Raw genomic sequence first — 22,436 nt, 5'->3', positions numbered from 1 at the left:
GATACATCGTTTGTAGACTATTAGATTGGCACACTGCAGCAAAGGCAGACAGTAACTACACAGTGCAGAAGAGGAAGTTATCTTGGTAAGTAAAGCAGCAACTAGATCACTTTAAATACATATTTAAGACTTTACACACACATCTTTACCCAACACTGTAAAACCAGTCTAAAAATGGAATTTCTATAAATCCAATTAAAAGTAACAAATAATTGATTCTCATTTCTCCTACTGAGAATTTGTAAGACTGTATTCATAACATCTCTAAGAGTCTTATGTGATCTCAAGAAAACCTCCAATCTAATTCAAAAGACCCATACACCAGAGCAACTTTGATTTTATTTCCTGCTACCTTAAGGGCAACAAAGTAAAAACAGTCAATGAAGGAGGCACATCCAGCTTATATCTTATTCAAGAATAGAATGTAAACCAAAATCCTTTCTAAAATTATTATTCCCTAATTTAATTTAATTTAATCATTTGACAGAGAAAGAGGGAGAGAAAGAAAGAGAAAGGGCACGCCAGGGCCTCTAGCTACTGCAAATGAACTCCAGATGCATGCACCCCCTTATATATCTGGCTAACGGGGAATCAAACCTAGGTCCTTTGGCTTTGCAGGAAAATGCCTCTAAGCCATTACTCCAGCCCTATTCCCTAGTTTTAAAATCAACAACAAATTGAACCAGATGTCAAACTTGACTATCTCTACTCCAGGGTACAGATTTTATCTAATTTCTCCATGCAGCTGGACACAGACTGAAAACTCTCCCATTAGCTGAGCATAAATTTCTCTGGGATCTCTATTAATTTTTTCAAGGTGGAAGACTTTTAAGAGCACTTTTCTCAGACTACCTTAACATAATAGTGCTCTAACCAATTCACCCTTCAAAATCTTTAATATTGTGTTTCTTTTAAACTTCAGTTTCCAATTATTTAACCTATAATAAATTACAAATATCAAGCTTATAGTGTACCTTCCACAAAATTATCTCCAAATGAGAGCATATTATTTAAATACTACATTTTTAAAAACCAGCAAATTGACATACAGTACTATTAAGTAAATTTCAGGCTTTACACAGATTTTTACCAGTTTTCATGTGCACTTGAATATTCTAACATGTCATGACTCATGTTATCATAGCCACAATCAAGATGCAAACAATCCCATCACAACAAATCTTCCTATGCTATCCCTTCAGAGCCAAGCTTTCCTCAAACCACAGTCCTTAGGAAACATGGAGCTGCTGTTCCCTATCACCTCAGTTGTTTTGAGAGCATTACAAAAAGAAATTTAACCTTTGAAACTGGCTTTTCATCACTCAGGGCAATGCTTTTAAGACCCATGCAAGTTGTAGCAGTTACCTTCTCTTGATTCCTCACTAATATTCTATCGTGCTCCTCTACATTGCACCACAGCTTACTTATGCCTTGAGTGAATGACGTGTGGATAGCTTTGTTTGATATTCATAAATGAAGTTGCTATGTGTACATGTGTTAAGTTTCTATATGAACATGAGTATTAATTTCTCTATGATAAAAACAAAGAGGAATGTGTTTGCAGAGTCGCATGGTAAGGGTATATTAACTGATACAGGAAACTGCTGAACTGTTTCTCAGAGCTGTACCATTTTATAGTCCACACGCCATGTGTGAGAGCTCGTTGCATCACACACTGGGTTCTTTTTAATCTAGCCTTTCTGGCAGGTGTGTTGTATCTCATCATGCCTTTCAAGTTGTATTTCCTAATAGCTAAGGATTTTGAACATTTCCCATGCTTTCACTTCTCATTATATATTTCATATAAAGTTTTTTGTTCAAAACTGCTGCCTATTTTCTAATCAGATTACTTACTATTGAGATAAGACACATCTTAGTACAGTCTGGATACAAGACTTGTGTTTGATATGTCACTGGTCAAGATCTCCTCCTATGTATGGCTTCTCATTACTGGGTAGAAGTTTTGTAGATCCGAAGTTTGATAATATCAGTATTGAGGTATTTTTCTTACTAAAAAACCTTTAACCCAAATCACAAATATTTATTTCAATGTGTATTAGTTGGGTTCTCTAGAGAAACAGAACTGATAGAATGAATTATATTAAAAGGGAATTTATTGGATTGGTTTATGGCAGTCCAACAATAGCAGTCTGCAGGCTTGAGAGTCAAGGAACCTGGTAGCTGCTCAGTCCACAAGGCGAGCTGCCTCAGTAGTCCCAATTCAGCACTGAAGCCCTGGAGGCGTCCTGGAGAAACACTGCTGTTCAGTCCACCCTAGAAAGCAGCAAGCAGCACAGGCAGCCAGGTGGGAAAAGGGGGTCCTTTCCTTCCCAGAACTCCCTTAGATAACCCCCCCAGAGAGGCTGCTCACTTTGGACTAGGGGCTTCCTCAGGAAAAGGCCAGCTGTGACCCCCAAAGTTTGGGGCTGAGATTAACCAACCACAATGCCAGGATCAGATTTAAATTCTAGGAAAGTGGAACTTGGAGGGGCTCAGGTTGTTGTGGAAAAATAGATCTAGGTAACTCCTTCAGTCAAGAGATAAGGAGAATAGAGATCCTCCTTTGATCTCTAGTAAAGAGATTGTAAGGCAGACTTAAGGACATGTCCTTAAGTCCTTTTACTTTTGGGGCCCAGTCACCTTAAACTACCTAACAAAGCTACCCGACTCCCTCTCACTGCAACCCCAAACAGAAGCAATCATTCATGGAAAGTGACCCTTCAAGCAATGAGGACTTCTTTGAATGAACTTTGCAGAACCAGAACTCAGATAATGATCGACCCAGACCATATGTGACCACGACTGCTCTATTATGCAGCCCTTGTTCCCTGCCTCAATTCTTCTTCTATATAAATCTAAGGCTCATTTACATTCTCTGAAGATGGTCTAATGTTTCCTGTCCTCTCAATATAGCTATATTGATTAAAACCCTTTCTTGTCTTTTCATAATTACTTCTGTTCATTTTCTTTGGGACAAGTGGCTTGACCTGACATGTTAGAACCCCTGAAGTACAGCCTCTGGCCAAGGATTTCAGTTGTATGTCAAGCTACTGGTTAATGGATATAGAGTTTTTACTTAGGCTGATAAAATGTTTGGGAATTAGATACTAGTGGTGCTTATATAACTCTATACTTAATATCACTGAATTGTTCCCTCTAAGATGATTAATTTTGTTATATTAATTTGTCTCAGTAAAAAAAAAATCAAGTTGGCATTCCTGTGTTGGTTGTATTTTGTATTCTTTTCTAGTCTACTCTTTTATATGTCTAAACCTTCCTTTAATACTACCTTGATTACTATAGCTACAATACTAAAGCTTGAACCAGTCAGTGATTCTGTCAATTTTCTTCTTTCACAAAACTGCCTTAGCAGATTATTTTTAATTTTCTTTGTATTTCTATATAAATTTTAGAAATAAACTTGTCTTCATTCAAAATAGTGAAAGAATTTCTATGATTTTGATAGCAACGTTTAACAATTATTCATTAACCTGGGAAGAAATGACATATGTTATAATCTTCTAATGCATGTTCATTCATTTTCTTTCATATAAGCATTTTTCTTTTACCTAACACTGAATTTTTTTGAGCAACAGCAAACACCACACCTTAAAATGTTGTGTGTAATGATATAATGCTAAGATGTAGAAATGTGACTAATTTTGAGGTACTGATCACATCTCTTGTGACTTTGCTAAGTATCAAATATCTATATACAATACAAAAAGAACACAAACATCTGTATACAATATTGTTAGTTCTAGGAGTTTTTGTTGTGCTACTTGGGATTTTCTATACAAAGGTAGTTCTGTCATACTTGATTTTACTAGACAGAACTTCAATTATATCATAGTAGTAGTGAAACACTTAGTATTTCTTCAAATATTTTCTTCACTTTTCACTTCAACTCATTTTCTTGGATTCCCAGGATAAAAATATAGAGATAAGATGTTTTTGCCATTGTGACAAACGATCCTAAAATGCTCTTCAAATTTTACATCACTCTTCATTATCTCTATTGTTCAGATTGCATAATTTCTATTGATCTAATTTTGAGTACACCAGGAAACTCTATGATCTCTACTACTATAGAATCTATTTTAAGCTGTACTTTAAAATACTTTTTTTTTTTAAGGTGGGATCTTGCTCTGGCAAGTGGAATTCACTATAATCTCAGTATTTTTCAGTTCTAATATTTCCATTTGATTATTCCTTATGGCCCCTCTTTGCTAAGGCTTTCTACATATTATTTCATTTGTTTCAAACCTGTAATTGCTCCTGGATCTTTTTTAGTATTATGATTTCTTTAAAACTGTCAGACAATTCCAACACCTGTGCCATCTCAGTGCCGTGTCTCCTGATTATCATCCATCACTCAAATTGAGATTTTTTTCTTGGTTCTTGGTACGATAATGAATATTATGTTGTGAGGCCTATTTCCTATTTACATTTTATATTAGGCAGTCACATGGTTTTGTTTTATCCCATTGGAGAAGGAAGGGTGCCTCCATCAAAATACCTTCTCTGAGATCCTTCCCCTAAAGTGCTGAGCAGTCAAGGGAAACAGAGGTTCAACAGCCCCCCCGCCCCCCACCAAAGAACTCCCCTGCACCTTGGAACTATAGGTTTAACTACAGAAGATGAGCTCTGAGGTAGCACAGACAGGCTGGAGTCACCAGGACCAGGAGCCATAAACTATAGATAAATTTTTTTGCTTCTGTAGACCACTTACGACTTCCTCTCTATACAGCTACATTGTGTTATCTAGATATAGAGCTGTGCTCCCTCCCATTTCTACAAGCTAGCTTGCTGCCAAAGGAAGCTTCCTGCCCAAGCCCATAGTCACACAGCCTAGACAGTTAACCCACCAGTAATTTAGAGAACTCAAGGTGATGTCTGCCAAACAGCCTATAAAAGACAAGGACTTGGGCTGGAAAGATGGTTCAGTGGTTAAGGCACTTGCCTGTGAAGCCTAAGGACCCAGGTTGGATTCCCCAGTACTCACGTTAGCCAGATGCACAAGGGGGCACACATGTCTGGAGTTTGTTTGCAGTGGCTGGAGGCCCTGACACGCCCATTCTCTCTCTCTCTCCAATAAATAGATAAAAATAAAATAAAAACAAGGGCTTATCATAATTTGGGGCTGAAGACGGTTGACAGTGTGGAGCTCACTTCAGCCCACTGCAGTAAATAAATGAATTCCCCACTTCTACATGTGATGCTTGGATTTCTAGCTGACTTGAATCCAGATTTTTCCAGAATACCAACAGGCTAACCCACAGGCCAGACTGAAACCTAGTAAGGTACCATTACTAGAGCTCATGTCTCAAATATTTTTCTGCATTGTTCCCAATCAGTGTCATACTCAGAACACTCAAATATCTGTATGCAAATGCAATCCTTTTTATAACACTTCCTTCACTCTCATTGGGAGGGAAAAGGGATTTGCCTCCCTGCGGCAGTGTGGGAATGGAGGACAGGGCTTGCTTTACAGCTTCCACAGCTGTAACCTCCACTGAGAAGAGCCACAACCGTGTTATCACAGCTCGGTCCACAGTCTCTATAGCCCCAGAGAGGGGAGAGGAAGGGGCACTCTGACTATTTCAGGACAGACAGTGATCAGGAATACATGACCAACACTCTCGCACCTAGGGAAAGCACAGGTTTGTTGTTGTTTATTTGTTTGTTTGTTTTTTTTAGTTAAGTTTGTTTATTGCCTACAATAAGACAGATATAATCAAAATGTGCTCCTGTCCCAAACTATTTTCTAGTAGCAAACATCTCTAGCTCTGTTGCTTAAGATATATAGGAGGTAAAACAAATACATAAAGGCTAAGAAACTGGCAATATACTGGATTATTATTATAGTAGCAGAAAGAATGGGGTATAATTTACTACATCTTATCCAGAAACAGAGGCCTAAAACTGTTATTTTAGCAAATATATTCTCAAACATTTAATGCCCATTTAAGTCACAACAATGATGTTGCTCATTTATGGGCAAATTAATAATTTTGTGTTTCAAGAGGCATTCTCCAATGTAAGTTGTTTTAAAAACAACATAACAACTTTTTTGCACAATTTTAATATTGAGAATAATACAGCATTTTATCTTCTTTTGTAAAAAGAAAATACAGTCTTCCTTTGAAAAAATGAACTCTAGTAGTGAACATTTAAAGAGATTACTTGGGCTGGAGAGATGGCTTAGTGGCTAAGCGCTTGCCTAAGGACCACAGTTCGAGGCTCAATTCCCCAGGACCCACGTTAGCCAGATGCACAAGGGGGCGCACGCGTCTGGAGTTCGTTTGCAGTGGCTGGAGGCCCTGGCGTGCCTTGTCTCTCTGTCTCTTTGTGTGCCTCTTTTTGTCTGTTGGTCTCAAATAAATAAATTTTAAAAATATTTAAAAATATTTTTAAAAATAAAGAGATTACTCAAAGCCTCTATGGGATGTGGCTTTGAGTAGAGGAAGAACTCTGCATTTAAAAGCCTTCCCTTGGGCTGGAGAGATGGCTTAGCGGTTAAGCGCTTGCCTGTGAAGCCTAAGGACCCCGGTTCGAGGCTCGGTTCCCCAGGTCCCACGTTAGCCAGATGCACAAGGGGGCGCACGCGTCTGGAGTTCGTTTGCAGAGGCTGGAAGCCCTGGCGCGCCCATTCTCTCTCTCTTCCTCTATCTGTCTTTCTCTTTGTGTCTGTCGCTCTCAAATAAATGAATAAAAAATAAATAAATAAAATCCTTCCCTTATTGTTCAGCTTTATTTCTTTTTCTACCCATTATTTAAGAACAAAAGGCAGCACACATAGTGCCATCCTACACCTAGCACTTTAAGCGTAATTAAGCATTTTATATGGTGCCCTACAGCAATCCCGCTCTTCATTTGTGATGTTACTTGCAGTTTCCAGCCATCATCTCTTTTTTTAAAAACACCTGTTACTTCAAACCCAGCATACCCAGCCATCCTCTAATCACTCCAGGAGAAGACTTGGACATGCATGTATATATACATACATAATACATTCAATTATTGAACTACTGAATTATTGAAAAACAAAACCAAAAGGCAACCAAGCAAATATCCTACCAACCCCAGTTAGTTCTAAGCAGGAAGAATGTCAAAATTTCAAGACTATTTTATTGGCAAACCAATACCTAGAATATTCCAACTATGCCAGATTACCTTTGATAGCATGATCTCTTTAGAAGAAATGATGATTTTCATGCATGGAATAGTGTCAGATTTATGTAATTAATTTTGACTAACAATGATCAGTGCTTGTATCAAGGAAGAAAGGGAGTAAAGTATGCAAAGGTTCGGGGAGAAGCATGGAGTAACTGAGAAAAAGAGGTCTCAACAGCAATCATAAAAATAATGATATGATCTATCTAGTCAGATGTAATCAGACTCTGTACTTCTCCATACTGAAATCTCCATTTGTTTCCTTCTCCACATGTATCTTTTCTGTTCTGCTCGTTTTGTTTCATTTTGAGGTAGGATTTCTCTCTAGCCCAAGATGACCTGGAATTAACTATGTAGTCTCAGACTGGCCTCCAACTCACAGTGATACCCCTACCTCAGTCTCCTGAGCGCTGGAATTAAAGGCACATGCTACCATGTCTGGCACCACATGTATCTTTAATCTTTCTCGATATTATTAAAATTTTAATGTAGACTAGGAGAATACTAGGAAATAAAACAACCTTTTTTACTATTGTGCATCCCTTCTACACTTAAAACATGTAAGACAAGCAAAATAAATTAAAATGAAAACTGCTTTCATTAGCATAGATGTTTCAAAATGCTTCTTATGGAATCTGTTATTACTCAGAATAAATAAAAATTTGGTCCCAATATTTAAGCATACATTACTGTTCACTTAAAAGCTTCACAACTAGTTAAGATTCCTTAATAAATCTTAAAACCACTGTATTCCTTAAAAAAGTATTATTCATTTGCAAGCAGAGTGAGAAAGAGAAAGGGAAAAAGAATGGATGCATTAGGGCCACCAGCTACTGCAAACAAACTCCAGTTGGATGTACCACTATGCATCTGACTTTATGTGGGTACTAGGAAAATGAACCCAAGCCATTTGGCTTTGCAATCAAGCTCCTTAACTGCTGAGCCATCTCTCTAGCCCCAAATCACTACATTCTTACCCGGAAAAATCATCAGCCTCATAAATGGACAAAAATAATTATTTGGGTGGGAACTATACTCCCAGAGATCTGATAAGAATTAGCATATAGTTAAAGAAATAGCAGTAACAAAAGGAAAGTAGAAGGCAAGAATATTTAGCAACTTTTTCTATCACCATCTAGGCCAGTGTCTCCAAGCTTTTTTTTTTCTTTCTATGAAGAACCAGAAGGTAAGTATCTTTGGCTTTGGAGATCATATATTCTGCTGACATTATTTGACTATTGTCTAAAAATAGTCATAGTCAATATTTCAACAGAGGGCACGGTTATGTTCCAAAAGAAAAAAAAATTGACTAATAAAAATATTTGGACTAGATTTGGTCTAAGGGCAGTAGTTTGCTGACCTCTGGTCCAGTCCAATAAAGTCTATAAAAATGGGCTGGCATGTTGCTGCTCTGAGTATGTTCCCTAGGACTGCAGCTAGACATTTTAAATAAAAACAGGTGGAAATTCAGCCTCCCTAAGGAAAGCATCTATGACTTCATTATATAATTATTTTTGGTACAACTTCTGACCTTTAAATAATCTTTAATGAATGACACAGATTTAAGTCCTCAGTAAAACTAAGAATATATTCCAATGCCTACATTACTTTCTACTTGTACTTAGGTTGAAAGTCTCTAATCCAAAAATCGGAACTCCAAAATCTCCAATATCTGAGTACTAAAATAATGCTAAAAATGACAAATTCCATACCTGACTTCATGTGATGGTTTATGGTCAAAATGAAGGTAGATTAAAATACTGCATAAAATTACCTTAAGAATATGTGCATATAGAAACTTAAATGAGTTTCATGTCTAGACTTGAGCACTATCCTCAAAATAACTCATTATGTATATGAAAATATCCTCAATTCTGGGATAAAAAAACTGAAATCGGGCTAGAGAGATGTCTTAGTGGTTAAGACACTTGCCTACGAAGTCTAAGAACCCATGTTTGGCTCTCCAGATCCCACTTTAGCCAGATACACAAAGGTGAGGCAAGCACAAGGTCACACATGCTCGCAAGGTGGCACAAGCATCTGGAGTTCAACTGCAGTGGCTGAAGCCCTGGCATGCCAATTCTATCCCCCCCCCACAATAATAAAAAATAAAAATAAATTTAAAAAACCTGAAATCCAAAAAACTTTTGGAACCAAGAATTAATGACATGGTAACCTAAAGTGAATTATTGCCTAATAGCTTGAGTTTCCTAATATATCAGTTCTATAAAAATCTTACCTGTCTGGTGACATTTACCTGGCCCTTATATAACAGGGAAATTGGGGTTCTGGGGTGCTTCCTGGAACTCCAAGCCCTGAGTTCATATCTGCAAACTAACCAAAGAATTGGCAATTCCAGATTCAGGAGAATGATTTTTAAAACACTACATTTTATTCAGATTTTACAAAGGAGAACAGAAAGGAGAAGGTTGGGAGGTAAGGGGGAGAAAGTGGGGAGAAGAGAAGTACACCACGTGGAGCCCAAATGCCCATGTGTGCCACATGCAGCTCAGAAGTCCATATGACTAGATGTGGATCTGAGGAAAAAAGCATGGAAAGAAAAGAAAAAAGAAAGTTCAAGGAGTTCTTGCCATGTGGGGAGCCGGAGGAGACAAAGAACCCATGTGGAGAGTTAAGGGCTAAGGGACCCTCCCAGCTGGGCCTGGGCCTAGGCCTGAGCTGAGCCAGCCCAGGCCCAGTGGAGGAAAAAACTCACCCACAGCTGGAAGTTCCCAAGTGATCAGAGAGAGTTCCACTGCCCTCCCCTTGCAAAGGTATTTATAACCTTAGGGTGGTGGGCTGTCTTTTGGCCCAAGTGAACTAGAGGGTCAGCTGGTTGATTAGGGCTAGGGGCTGTCTCAGGAAGAGATCAGCTCTGGCACTGAGTTCTGAGGGCTGAACTTGACCAACCACAATGTGTGTGTGTGCTTTAAAAAAAAAAAAAAAAACTTTATTTTTTATTTATTTGAGAGAAAGAGGAAAGGGGGAGAGAGAGAAAGAAGCAGAGAGAGGGAGGGAGAGAGAATGGGCATACCAGGGCCTCCAGCCACTGCAAATGAACTCTAGATGCATGTACCCCCTTGTACATCTGGCTTATGTGGGTCCTGGGGAATCAAACTGAGGTCCTTTGGCTTTGCAGGCAAATGCCTTCACCACTAAGCCATCTCTCCAGCCCCACAATATTTAAATCCTATGAACGACCTCCCTCCCAGAATGGGTCCTGACTGCAAAAAACAGTTTTTCAGAACTAGGCAAAAGATAAGAAAAACTTTGGTGCCCTTTTTAACTCAGGAGTCTAGTTGCCCTAACTCTAGCCTCCCTTCACATAAATATATTTAAAATCTTCCAGGTACCTACATTATGAATGAAACAAAATTTGAAAATAGGATAGGAACAAATAATACTCTTTTCTTATCTGCTGCAAAGACGTACAGGATAACTGCTTATTATGATAATGGAAATTACCTTAAGAAGTAGAACTATATACACAGGTAGATTTCATGATTTTACTCATTAGTATTAAAAGTTATACTTAAAAGAGTACAGTTCTGTTGGGTATGGTAGTACATGCTTACAATCCTAGCACTTAGAAGGCTGAGGTAGGATGATTACAATTTTGAGGTCAGCCTGAACTATGCTGTGAACTATAGGCCAGTCTAGGCTATATAATATACTAAGAACCTGTCTCCCTCAGCTTCTCCCAATAAAGGTACACGTTACTTTCCTTTGTGTACTTGTATTACTATAACAAAATATCTAGGCCAATTTTCTTATAAGGCAAGAAGTCTTATTTGGGCTCATAGTTCTGGGGATTCCAGCCCATACCCTTGGACCTCTGGTAAGGGCCACACATCATAGCAATGACAGAGAGCACATGTTATAGCAAACTGCTCACCTCATTAGCCAGTCAGTGGAAAGGAATGAGAGATCATAGTCCCATAACCTTCTTTAAAAGTATGTTCTCTATGGGCTGGAGAGATGGCTTAGCGGTTAAGCGCTTGCCTGTGAAGCCTAAGGACCCCGGTTCGAGGCTCGGTTCCCCAGGTCCCACATTAGCCAGATGCACAAGGGGGCGCACGCGTCTGGAGTTCGTTTGCAGAGGCTGGAAGCCCTGGCGCGCCCATTCTCTCTCTCTCCCTCTATCTGTCTTTCTCTCTGTGTCTGTCGCTCTCAAATAAATAAATAAAAAAAAAAATTTTTTAAAAAGTATGTTCTCTAGTACCTCAGGACTTCCCATATAGCACCTTATCTCCAAAAGGTCCACAATACCTTCCAATAACTGCCACCTAAGGACCAAGTTTTAAACATGTTGTCCCTTAAAAAATACTGTTCATATTCAACCCAAGCCCTTCCTTAACCAGCTACATAACATATCTCATTGTTTATACTCTCCGAGGCAAGGTCCCATGCTGTGAGTGATAAACAGAGAAGAGGCTAACTTCACCAACTAAGTTTTGAAGCTCATATTCACATACTCATCTTCCTGAAAGTTCTATGAAAACAAATAAACAAACAAGAAAGCAGAAGTATAGAAACAAAAACAAAACAAACCCTACCCATGTTCCTCAAGCTTCTTGTTAGCAAAGAATATACAGACTTGGAGTTCAGACTTCTCCATTGCCATTGAGCAGGCATGCTATACAAACCTCCCCAAGGCTCAACTTTGCTTGCTTCTTTTGTATATTCAATATAACAGCACCCACACCATCAACTACTTTGCACAATACTTGGTAGCTTCCAAAGGCCATGATTCATCCTCACTTTTTTGAATGTACATTAAAATACCAAAAGAAAAAGCAGCATGTGTTCCCTTTCCAACTAAAGGACTTTAGGTAGTCCTCAGCTACTTAGATATTTTATTATCTATTATCAATTTGATTATCCCAAACTTTGAACTCAGTGTAAGACCAAAATAATGATTGTTTCTATTTTCTAAAGAAAGAGGAAATTAATATAAACCTTTCACAGATGGTCACTGTTATACTGCAAGCAATGTGTAAAACTATTATGTTCTGTTTTCTAGGGCCATACCAATCTATCTTCTTTTAATATTTCACTTTTATTTATTTATTTGAGATAGGGAAAGAGGCAGAAAGAGAATGAGAGAGAGAGAGAGAGAGAGAGAGAAAGAGAGAGAGAGAAAATGGGTGTGCTAGGTCTTCTAGCCACTGAAAATGAACTCCAGATTCATGCGCCTCCTTGTGCATCTGGCTTACATGGGTACTGGGGAATCAAACCTGGGTCCTTTGGCTTTGCAAGCAAGCACCTTAACCACTAAGCCATCTCTCCAGCCCCTACCAATCTATCTTAATTGATTACATGGATATGTAGTAGTACGATTTCTCACTAAGCCATATTTATGATTCTTAGTCAGTGCCCTATATTTAGCTAAGCAATTACAGGATAAGTGCAGGGGTTACTGAATAGACACACGTACACACAAAGTCTTTGGAAAGGTGTTCATTTATGGTCTGTGGTCACCAGGACTCCCATCTACAGCATAGTTAACTGAAGGACTTTATAGGCTAGTCAATTTAAGAAAGTGTTGCAGGAATGAAGGAAAATGTGAGTTCTAGCCAGAAAATAATAGAAATATGTTCTAATATTAAATATTAATATTAAATTAAAACAATATTTCCACAGGAGACAACCTAGATGTTGTCATACCTGTGTGTTTGAAATAGAAGCCATTCAATCTATCCATTATGTTTCATCTGTTTTTGCAATATGTCTTTCTCTAGTTTTGTTAGTTTTTAGATAATTTCGAATCTTTGAAGTAGACTGAGAACCCTTTAGAAACATGTGGTTCTTTCAAAGTACAATCAATGAGAAAGGCTTATGTAGCGGCAAAGCAGATTTACTGAATGTAAGCTTTAGGGACCCTCATTTATACAGACCTCCTCCAAAGCCTCAGGAGAGGTTGTACTAATATATTCACCTGGCCATATGTTTTATAAAATTTGCATATTTTGACAAGGATAAGTTAGCTATCTCTTTTCACCTGTAATTTCCAAGCATCTCGCTTTATCCGCGTCAATATTAGCATGCAGTGGTAAATAAAGTGGCCACTTGTGTCTCAGATTCTATACCTCTTCCTATCTCTGCTTCCTGAGTGCTGGGATTAAAGGCATGAATCACCATGCCCAGCTGAATGATGTAATTTCCTTTGTCTTTAGGGTACTCACTTATAAGATTAAAATAAATATGAAATCTATATATTCAGCTGCAAATTTTATATCACCAATATTACTAAAAACAACTTTGTTTTGATCAACAATGTTACAGAAACAATCTAAATGATCTTTCTATAGTTTTATACAAAATACTACAAGCAATTATCATATAACCAAGGCACATACAACTAAGAAATATTATGGGAAATAGTATAATAAAGAGCTCCAGGTAGTTGATAAAATATGCTCAAATTGTGTGCTAGCTTTATAAAATTTATAAACTTGAAACAGTCCTCACTATTTAGATTCCATGATTGTGAAATCATCTATTTGCTATAATTTTTCATGCCATAATAAATTATTGAACTACCTTTCTAGGTACTAACAGACATGTGCAATACAGTGGAAAATTTGAGTCCTCCAATGCACATGTCTTAGCTGAGGTCAAGCAAAGGGACTGGGATTTTTGTTTCAGCTAGATCATTTTGCAAATGTAGTATCATGCTTTTTGAATATGACTTTATAAGAGGGCCCCCAAACTAGTCATGGTGGCACATGTCTGTGATCAAAGCCACCTTAGAAGCTGAAGAGCTACAGGGTGCATTCTAGTAGAAACTTACTGAGGCTCGGGTTCAATTTTTTAAAAAAGGGCTGGCAATGCAGGTCAGTGGCAGAGAGCTTACTTAGTATGGGCAAGGCCTTGGCTTCAATCCTGAGCATGGGCTGAAGGACAGTGTAGTAGTGAAGTACACTCTGGTATTGCTAAGGACAAAAGGGCTGTGAGATGTCTTACACAGTAAAGGAGTATAGTAGATATGCTTTATTCAAGCAGTTTTGAATAGTGAAACTGGCTGTGAGTCCAAGGCTAATGAATTAATAATATATATTAAACTATTGTGATGAAATCTATTGATTATTAATTTGATAAGATGAAGAAATCATCCCTGAGGGACTAGGCTAGCTAAAATTAAGCATGGCTGTGAGGGAGTATCTTGCTTAAGATAAGTGAGGTGAGAAGATCCGCCTCTGTGTCCTGGACTGCATATAAAGAAGAGAGCCGGCTGATTTTTGCCAGGTATTTTGTCCCAGCAATGAGAAGATAACTAATATAAGTACTTTTAAACAGAAACAACAAGATTATATAAAAAGATGTTATTTTGGGGCTGGAGAGATGGCTTAGCAGTGAAGGTACATGCCTGAGAACCCAGGTTCGATTCTCTAGGTCCCATGTAAGCCAGATGCACATGGTGGCACGTGCATCTGGAGTTCATTTGCAGTGTCTACAGGCACTGGTGTGCCCATTCTCACTCTCTATCTCTGTCTCTAATAAATAAATAATAAATCCAAAAACTTTTTTTTATAAAAAGATGTTATTTTCCTAGAAGTAAGAACTCAGGATTTATTGACTCAGTGTTTGTAGTGACATGTGTGAAGGATAAGGAGTGGCCACAAACATTCATTTTAATATTAACTTTTGTATTCGTTTCAATAAAAGACCACTAGAAACTGTTTCAGTGCATCCTTCAAACTTAAGTGTGCCTTTGCTCAAGATTTTCCAGTTGTCCTTTACTGAATGTTGCTACTCCATAATTCTTGACTTATTAGAAGTAGGACCCAGGTTCTGAAAGACAAATCCCAAGCCAATTTACTAGTCTTGATTGAAAATCCTAGAAACAAACACTATTCCTGTGTGGAAATCACACATGACTTAGGATTTGGAAAATATTGTGAAACAGGATATAGCCAAATTATAGTGAAACTTGCAATCTTTGAAAAGCACACAAAAGAGGCTTTTTTTTTTTGGGGGGGGGGTCCAAGGTAGGGTCTCATTCTAGCCTAGGCTGACCTGGAATTCATTATGTAGTTTCAGGCTGGCCTCAAACTCATGGCGATCCTCCTACTTCTACCTCCTGAGTGCTGGGATTAAAGGCGTGTGCAACCAAGCCCAGCTTAAAAGAGACATTTTTCTAGAAAATAGAAAAATACTTTGGAAATAGAATAGCACACACAAACATGGCAGCATATGTTTTAGACAGGGTCTTATTACATGCACATAGCTCAAGCTGACCTCACATTTACTATGTAGCTAACAGTGGTGACAAATTTGCAATTCTGTCCTGGCCTACCAAGTACTAAAATGACAGCTATATATCACCAGCCCTTGCTTGTAAAAAAAAAAAAAAAAAAAAAAAAAAACCTTTAAAACAGAAGATACTGAGTTAAAATACCTAACTAGAAGAAATTCAATTTCAAAATTCCACTTACATTCAAGAAAAGTTAAAATGACAAGGCATTTAGGAGGTATGTTGCTACCCTCGGAGATTGAATGGGTTAGGGAATAGCAATGGAATACCATCAGCTGCTCTATATCTATTTCTACTTCTAGGTCACAGGTGTTAATAACCTCAGATGTGTTCCTATACATGTATAGGTACCATTAAAGCTTTTATTACTGGTAACTAAAGTGAGTGATCAACTAGGAAATATGTAAAAAGAAAGGTGATAAGATGCTAACACAGTTACTGTGAGTACAGTCTCAGGAATTTAAAACAAATTTCCTTCAGTTCCATTAGGCATCCCAACATAGTTTAGCTCTTGCTAAGCAAAGCTAAAACCTAGGGACTGCGGAGATGGCTCAGTGGTTAATCGTTCTTGTTTGCCCAGGTTCAAGACCTCAGACCCACCTCTAAGGGTGGATAGGCATTTGCTTGTAGCAGCAAGGGACCCTATAGTGACTGTGTGCAAAAACATACATACATACATTTAAAAGAGGAAACCTAAAAGTTGCACATTAGACTTTGGTAGGAGTTTTAAATGGAAGAACTAAAGTTATGGTTTATTGCAAACCATGCTAATAATAATATACTACTTATTTAAAATTAAGAACTAAAAAGTGCCTATTGCCAAATGGTACAAAACTGGAAATTAAGGAGGTGACCTATGTAGAAAATCTAGTATCTAAAAAAAGGACCAGAATTAATAAATGGTTTTGGCAAAATTACAGGGCATAGCCATGGACTTAGTTTCACTAAAGTCTAATTGTCCAAAGTACCTTTTTATATTCCAGCATCCCTATGAAATTGTTTCTCTCAAGTACAATCAAAACATAGCATAAACAAATAGAAGGCTAAAACTGAAAATAAACTACATGTTACAACTGTAACATAAGGATGTTGGCTCAATTCAAAGGACTAAAGAATTATAAATAGAAAGTAAGAAGAGAGCTTAAATTTTTTTTCTTGTTTTTGTTGCTCTGGGCCTTGCACTGTATTAGACCTTACTCAGGAAATTGAGATTTAAGAAATAATTATTGCTAATGAGAATTGATAACAAATTACATTAGCACTGGTAGGAATCTAAAACAACTAAAACATGTTTTCAACTACTTCATTAATAGTCTCTAAACCACACTGACAAGATGTAATAAAATTACCTGAATTATTTATCAAGAATAATACAGTATTTAAATGATAAAACCTAGCCTAACAGACTTAAATGTTAAAACATTTGCTTTTACTGTCCTCTTTCCCTATTATTTCCTATCCAGGATCTTTTGTATCTCCAGTGTACCTTTCAAATAACCTGAAAGCACATTGCCAAGATCCACTTACTACTCATCTAAACAACTTATCTTACAGTGAATTACTTTACTTACTGCTGTGATCAAATACTGACCAGAAGTAGCTTAAGTAAGGCAGGGAAGGGTTTATTTTGGCTTAGTTTCAGAGGTACAGTTCATTAAGGTGAGGGAGGCATGACAGCAGCTTTGGGAGGCCAACCAATCATACTGCCCACAGTCAGGATGCAGAGGATGAACAGGAAGTAGAGCTTGGTGATAAAACCTCAAAGCCCACCCCCAGGGAAGCACTTCCTTCAGCAAGGCTGCTCTTAATGTTCCATAATGTTTTATAACAGAACCACCCACTGGGGACCAGTGTCCAACCACAGGACCTATGTGGGACATTTCACATTTAAATCACAATATGTAGTAACATATTAACATAGTTAACATAATGAAAAGAAAAATAGCAGTTAAAATATTAAAAAAACAGTAGAGTACCATCTTTGTATGACTGACTTTGACTGAGTGAGCTAGAGACAGGAATAACAAAATATGCATCAGAAAATTTCAACTAATAATTCTAATATCAGTTAAACATTGAAAATTATTTATTTCAATTACTTGGGACAAAATTAGAGAAAAGAGCCTAGAGAAGCTTGAATTTAAAGTTCAATATAGAGCTGGAGAGATGGCTTAGTGGTTAAGGCACTTGCCTGCAAAGCCAAAGGACCCAGGTTTGATTCCCCAGGACCCAAGTAATGTCAGATGCACAAGGTGGCACATGTGTTTGTTTGCAATGGCTAGATGCCCTGGTGTGGCCATTCTTTTTCTTACTCCTCTTCTCTCTCTGCCTCTCTGCGTCTTTCTCTCTCTCAATTAAATAATAAAATATTTAAAGTTCAATATAATTTTTGAATGACTTGTTTACCTAAAATATAGCTCTTATATTCAAGAATTTTTAGTCTAAATGAAAACAATCCAAAAATATGTCAATTAATTAAAGAAAAAAACAGTTCAACTTATATTTTCCTACTGACCTTTTCTGACTTCACTGAATATTAAAAAAACATTTTTTTCTTTTTCAATGGAAAAAAGAGAAAATAAAAGAACTTATTAAAAGCAGTAGTTTAATCTTAAATGAAACTTGTTTAGTCTTGCTATAGTTAAAAAGGCTCAAAAGCCTAAAGCATGATTTTTAAGTGAAATTCTTTAACAAAGAACCAAAGTCAGCATAAAGAGGCTCAAATCAATACTGCAAGGAAAAGACTCAGCCACCTAGAAACCAAGAAGGGAGGACAAGGGAGGAAGGAGAAACAAGAACTGAGGAGGAGATGGGAGGACTTTTTACAGTGGGGACTGAGCTCTGACCAGATCACAGTTGAAGTGCAGAATTAAATGGCCATGGGGAAATGGAAGAAGCTCACAACCATGGTTGTTTCCATCTTAAAGAAGACGGCTCTGTACCACTAGCTGTTCATAGTTCACTGATGGATGCGCTACCTAGCTGATGGGAGATAATTAGCTCTTCCCTGCAGGAGGTAAAGTAATTCTCCTGCAGATGCCTCTGATGAATGGTCAGTTGTGGGAGTATGACCAGGACCAGGACAGCATGCTAAAATTAAGTTGGTTTTTAATGACCTACTTACCTGCATGAAAATATGTATCTTAAAATGCACACAAGCATGTCACTGGCTGTACTTTTGCTTCTAATAGTAAAGGGAAAACAGTGACTGTTCACTGAAACTGTATCATCAAAAACAAAAGAGAATGGGGCAAAAGATTTTCCACAGTTATTTCAATCTTAAGCTTTTCCCACTTTTTAAAAAGCTTTTTCCACTTTTGAAGACTTCTATAAGTTCATTGTTTTCCCTCAAAATCTATCCTGTCTCTCAACTTGTCAGTTAATCATTTCCCAATCATTTCAGCTATTCTGCCTGTCAATTCTATTTTCCTAATCTCTCAAATTTTGTCTTTACTTCCCATGTAAACTGTCACATCCCTTGATACTTTCCATCTGCCCTATGGCCTTCTAATTTTAAATACTATATTGTCACTAGCCTCTCTTGCCCTAGGAATTAGAATTAATCTCCAGCACTAATAAAAGAAAGTAACATAAAAACAGAAAATTCTTTGAGTACATTAAGCAGTAAAATAAAATCAAAGAGATTTTTCCTTTTATATCTAAGATTGTATATATGTACATATTATTAAGTATTTGACCACAAAAAAATTAAGATTTAGTTTAAAACACTCTGACACTTAGGATGTATCAATATTTACTACTATTGATTAGAATGATATTTATGAATAAATAAAATATTTCCATGACCACTTACTGTTCATGTACCATGAAGCTTAACCTCTATAATCTTACTCCCAAACCTCTTTTACAGCTTATTTTCCATGTCTCCTTTTCATTCAACATAAAAATCCAGACAAACTCAAGTACATCGTTTTTCATTTTGGTTCCTGTATGACTTTTCCATGCTAAGGGCCACTGCTCTTACCATACTCTCCAGCTAGTATGTCCTTTCCCTCCACTTTTTTTTTTTTGTGTATGTGTGTGTGCAGAAATCTTACTTGACTATCCTTCAGTTAAGTCATGAATGCACCTTCCTCAAAACCATCCTTGATGTCTCCTTTCTCAAAATACTATAAGCACTTTATCTATTTCTCTTCTACGAAATACACAGTGTTCTTAAGTCTAAGTTTAGTATGTTATGAATAATAAGTAGCCCCTTTAGGACAGAGACTTTGTTTTAGCCACCTTTGAATTCTCAAAGCATAATATATTTTCAATAAATATGTAAAATGAACAATTACTTTCAAAAGCAAGTACTAGGACGACTAAAAAGCCATAATTATCACTTTTAATTTTATTATGAATTCCCTTTTTTATCTTTTTCCACTCTAGGTATGTTTCTTAATTTAACCTTCTTACCTGGAGATATGTTATTCTCCGCTGGACCAACTCTGTCAGGTCTTTGGCCTCTTTTTCCCGCCAATCACCTGCTCCATCTGTTTGACTGAGGTAGTAGAGATCTGTCATGATAGACCTATGAAAACAAACGATCAAGGTCTACTTATTGTACTGTTGCACTGGATTACATGTAATCACTAAGAAGTGAGCCAAATTCTTCAGAAACACTGATAGTGCTCATCTTTCATTTTACATCAATAGTAAAAATTTGAAAGTTAGTTGCTACCATTTAAGATTCATTCCTATAATAAGCCTTTACTGTTGTAAATACATAGTTACACACAATCTAAGCCAGTCAGCTGCACTGGTTTCCCAAATCAAAGTACTACAGAGACATGGAAGAATTAGATTTCCAAAACAATTACGTAGGAAGTTTCACAGAAAGGAGACAAAGACTTTGGAGGGGCAGTTGGAAGGTAGCACTGCTTTGTTCTTGTCTATTACCTCACACCTCCTTTTAATGTTTTCTTTACTCTGAGTGGCTCAAAAAAGATCAAGATTTTGACAGAAACCTTAGAGTCCTAAACAATGTTCTTGGGCAGGGCAGGCCACAGTAATCTTCTCTGAGTCATTCCAATTTTAGTATATGTATTACAAAAGGGAGCACCTCTACTGCTTGCATAGCAGGAAAGCTGCTATAGGCAATAACTATAAATAAACAAGGATGGCTCAGTTTCAATAAAACTTTATTAACAAAAGTAGGCAAATAGCCAGGTTTGGCTGTGCCATAATTTGCTGATCCCTCATCAAAACTAATGTAATGATTAAGATATGTTCTCACTTGGTAATTTCAATCAAAACATGCTAGATTTTCTAGAAAATGAACTAACATCTCCCATAAACTAGGCAGAGAAAAGAGCAGATCAAGATGATTTTATTTGTATTGCACTGAGTAAAAGCAATGACTTACATTTAGTAATAGCATAAAACATAGGCCTTTTCTCTTTCTCTAACACTCCCTGCCAGCAAATATATAACATTTCAGACTTCATCTTCTCCAGCATTGCTACCAACTTATTCCTCTTAGATTATTAAAGCAGCCTTTTGACAAGCTCCCACTTTCCACCCCTGCCTATGTTTACAGTCTATTCTCAACAAAGCAGCAAGATTCTGTTAATCAAATAATGGTATTCCTTTGCACTCAATGTATTGGCTCTTCAAATCTCTGGGTCAAAGCCAAAGTTACTACTTTGACTTATAATTCCCTACACAAAATGAGCCATCATTTGATCTTCTCTCTTAATACTGTTCTCTTTGCTTATTTGATTTCAGTCATGCTAGTTTTTCTAACCCTAGACATGTTCTAACTCTAATGCTTTTACATTTGCCCAGTTTCCCAGATATCCATGTATATGAATGTCACAAATGCCTTTCAAATACTCAAATGTCATCTTCTCCATAATCTATGCTTTCCTAGATTATCTTACTTTCTCATATTCAGCATCTTCCAACCCTACTCGCTTTGGTTCTCCCTCTTCTTCATTCTTCTCCAATAAATTATCTTATAACATAAACTATACATGTCTCTAATTACCTCACTTCCCCTACTAGAATTTAAACTCCATGACAATAAAAAGTTTATTATTACTAGTATTTTATTTTAATCAGCAACCAGAATAGTACTATTCATAGACAAACTGTTTAATAAATATAAAAAAATTAAGTTCCAGTTTTATTACATCCTTTGTTGCAGTCAGGTTCACATTGCTGGTAGAAATCACCCAACCAAGAGCAGCTTGTAGGGAAAAAAAAAAAGAGGTTTATTTTGGCTTACAGGCACAAGGGGGAAGCTCCATCATGGCAGGGAAAACGATGTCATGAGCACAGGGTGGACATCACTGCCTGGCCAACATAAGGTAAGACAATACCAACAGGAGAGTGTGCTGAACATTGGCAAGGGGAAACTGGCTATAACACCCATAAGCCCAGCCCAACAGTATATCGCCTATAGGAGGAATTAATTCCAAAATTTCCATCAACTGGGAAACTAGCATTCAGAACACCTTAGTTTATGGGGGACACCTGAATCAAACCACCACATCCTTATTAGTATTAAGTCCTTTGTTCAAAGCATGCCTAAGAGGATAGACTATTTACTAGTGAAAATGACAAAACTAGAACTTACCAGCCACATAAGTATTCATGCACTTAGAGAAATCACTATCAATCATGGTATAAATTAAAAACATTAAGCATCAGCTGGACATTCCAAGAATACTTAGGGAAACTAGAGCTATAATATTAAATATACATAACAAGAACAATAAGCAGGTACTGAGCTATTAGTAGGGAAGACACTTATTTTGGGTACTTTATATCATTTAATTAGGGGCTGGAGAGATGTCTCAGCAGTGAAGGCACTTGCCTGCAAAGCCTAATGACACAGGTTTGATTCCTCAATATCCACATAAAGCCAGATGCACAAAGTGGTGCATGTATCTGGAGTTCATTTTCAGTAGCTAGAAGCCCCTGGCAGATATATTTTCTCTGTCTGTCTCTCTCTGTGTCTTTGGAAAAAATAAATATCTAATTTGATCCTCATAAC

The 22,436-nt window shown here is 37.2% G+C and overlaps 1 protein-coding gene across 5 annotated transcripts in view; it reads right to left on the bottom strand.

Annotated features, from left to right (window-relative positions):
- The window catches only part of Fut8 (fucosyltransferase 8), a 261,713-nt gene that overhangs the window by 56,747 nt on the left and 182,530 nt on the right, over positions 1 to 22,436 (bottom strand). For all 5 annotated transcript variants that reach the window (XM_004649268.2, XM_045155050.1, XM_045155054.1 and 2 more), the window contains one exon: positions 19,853 to 19,967. In XM_004649268.2, the coding sequence (XP_004649325.1) occupies positions 19,853 to 19,967 (115 nt within the window). The remainder of the gene's footprint in view (positions 1 to 19,852; positions 19,968 to 22,436) is intronic.

Source organism: Jaculus jaculus, chromosome 7 (assembly GCF_020740685.1).
Source record: "Jaculus jaculus isolate mJacJac1 chromosome 7, mJacJac1.mat.Y.cur, whole genome shotgun sequence".
In the NCBI taxonomy this organism is placed as follows: domain Eukaryota; kingdom Metazoa; phylum Chordata; class Mammalia; order Rodentia; family Dipodidae; genus Jaculus; species Jaculus jaculus.
This window is presented reverse-complemented; position numbering and strand designations above follow the sequence as displayed.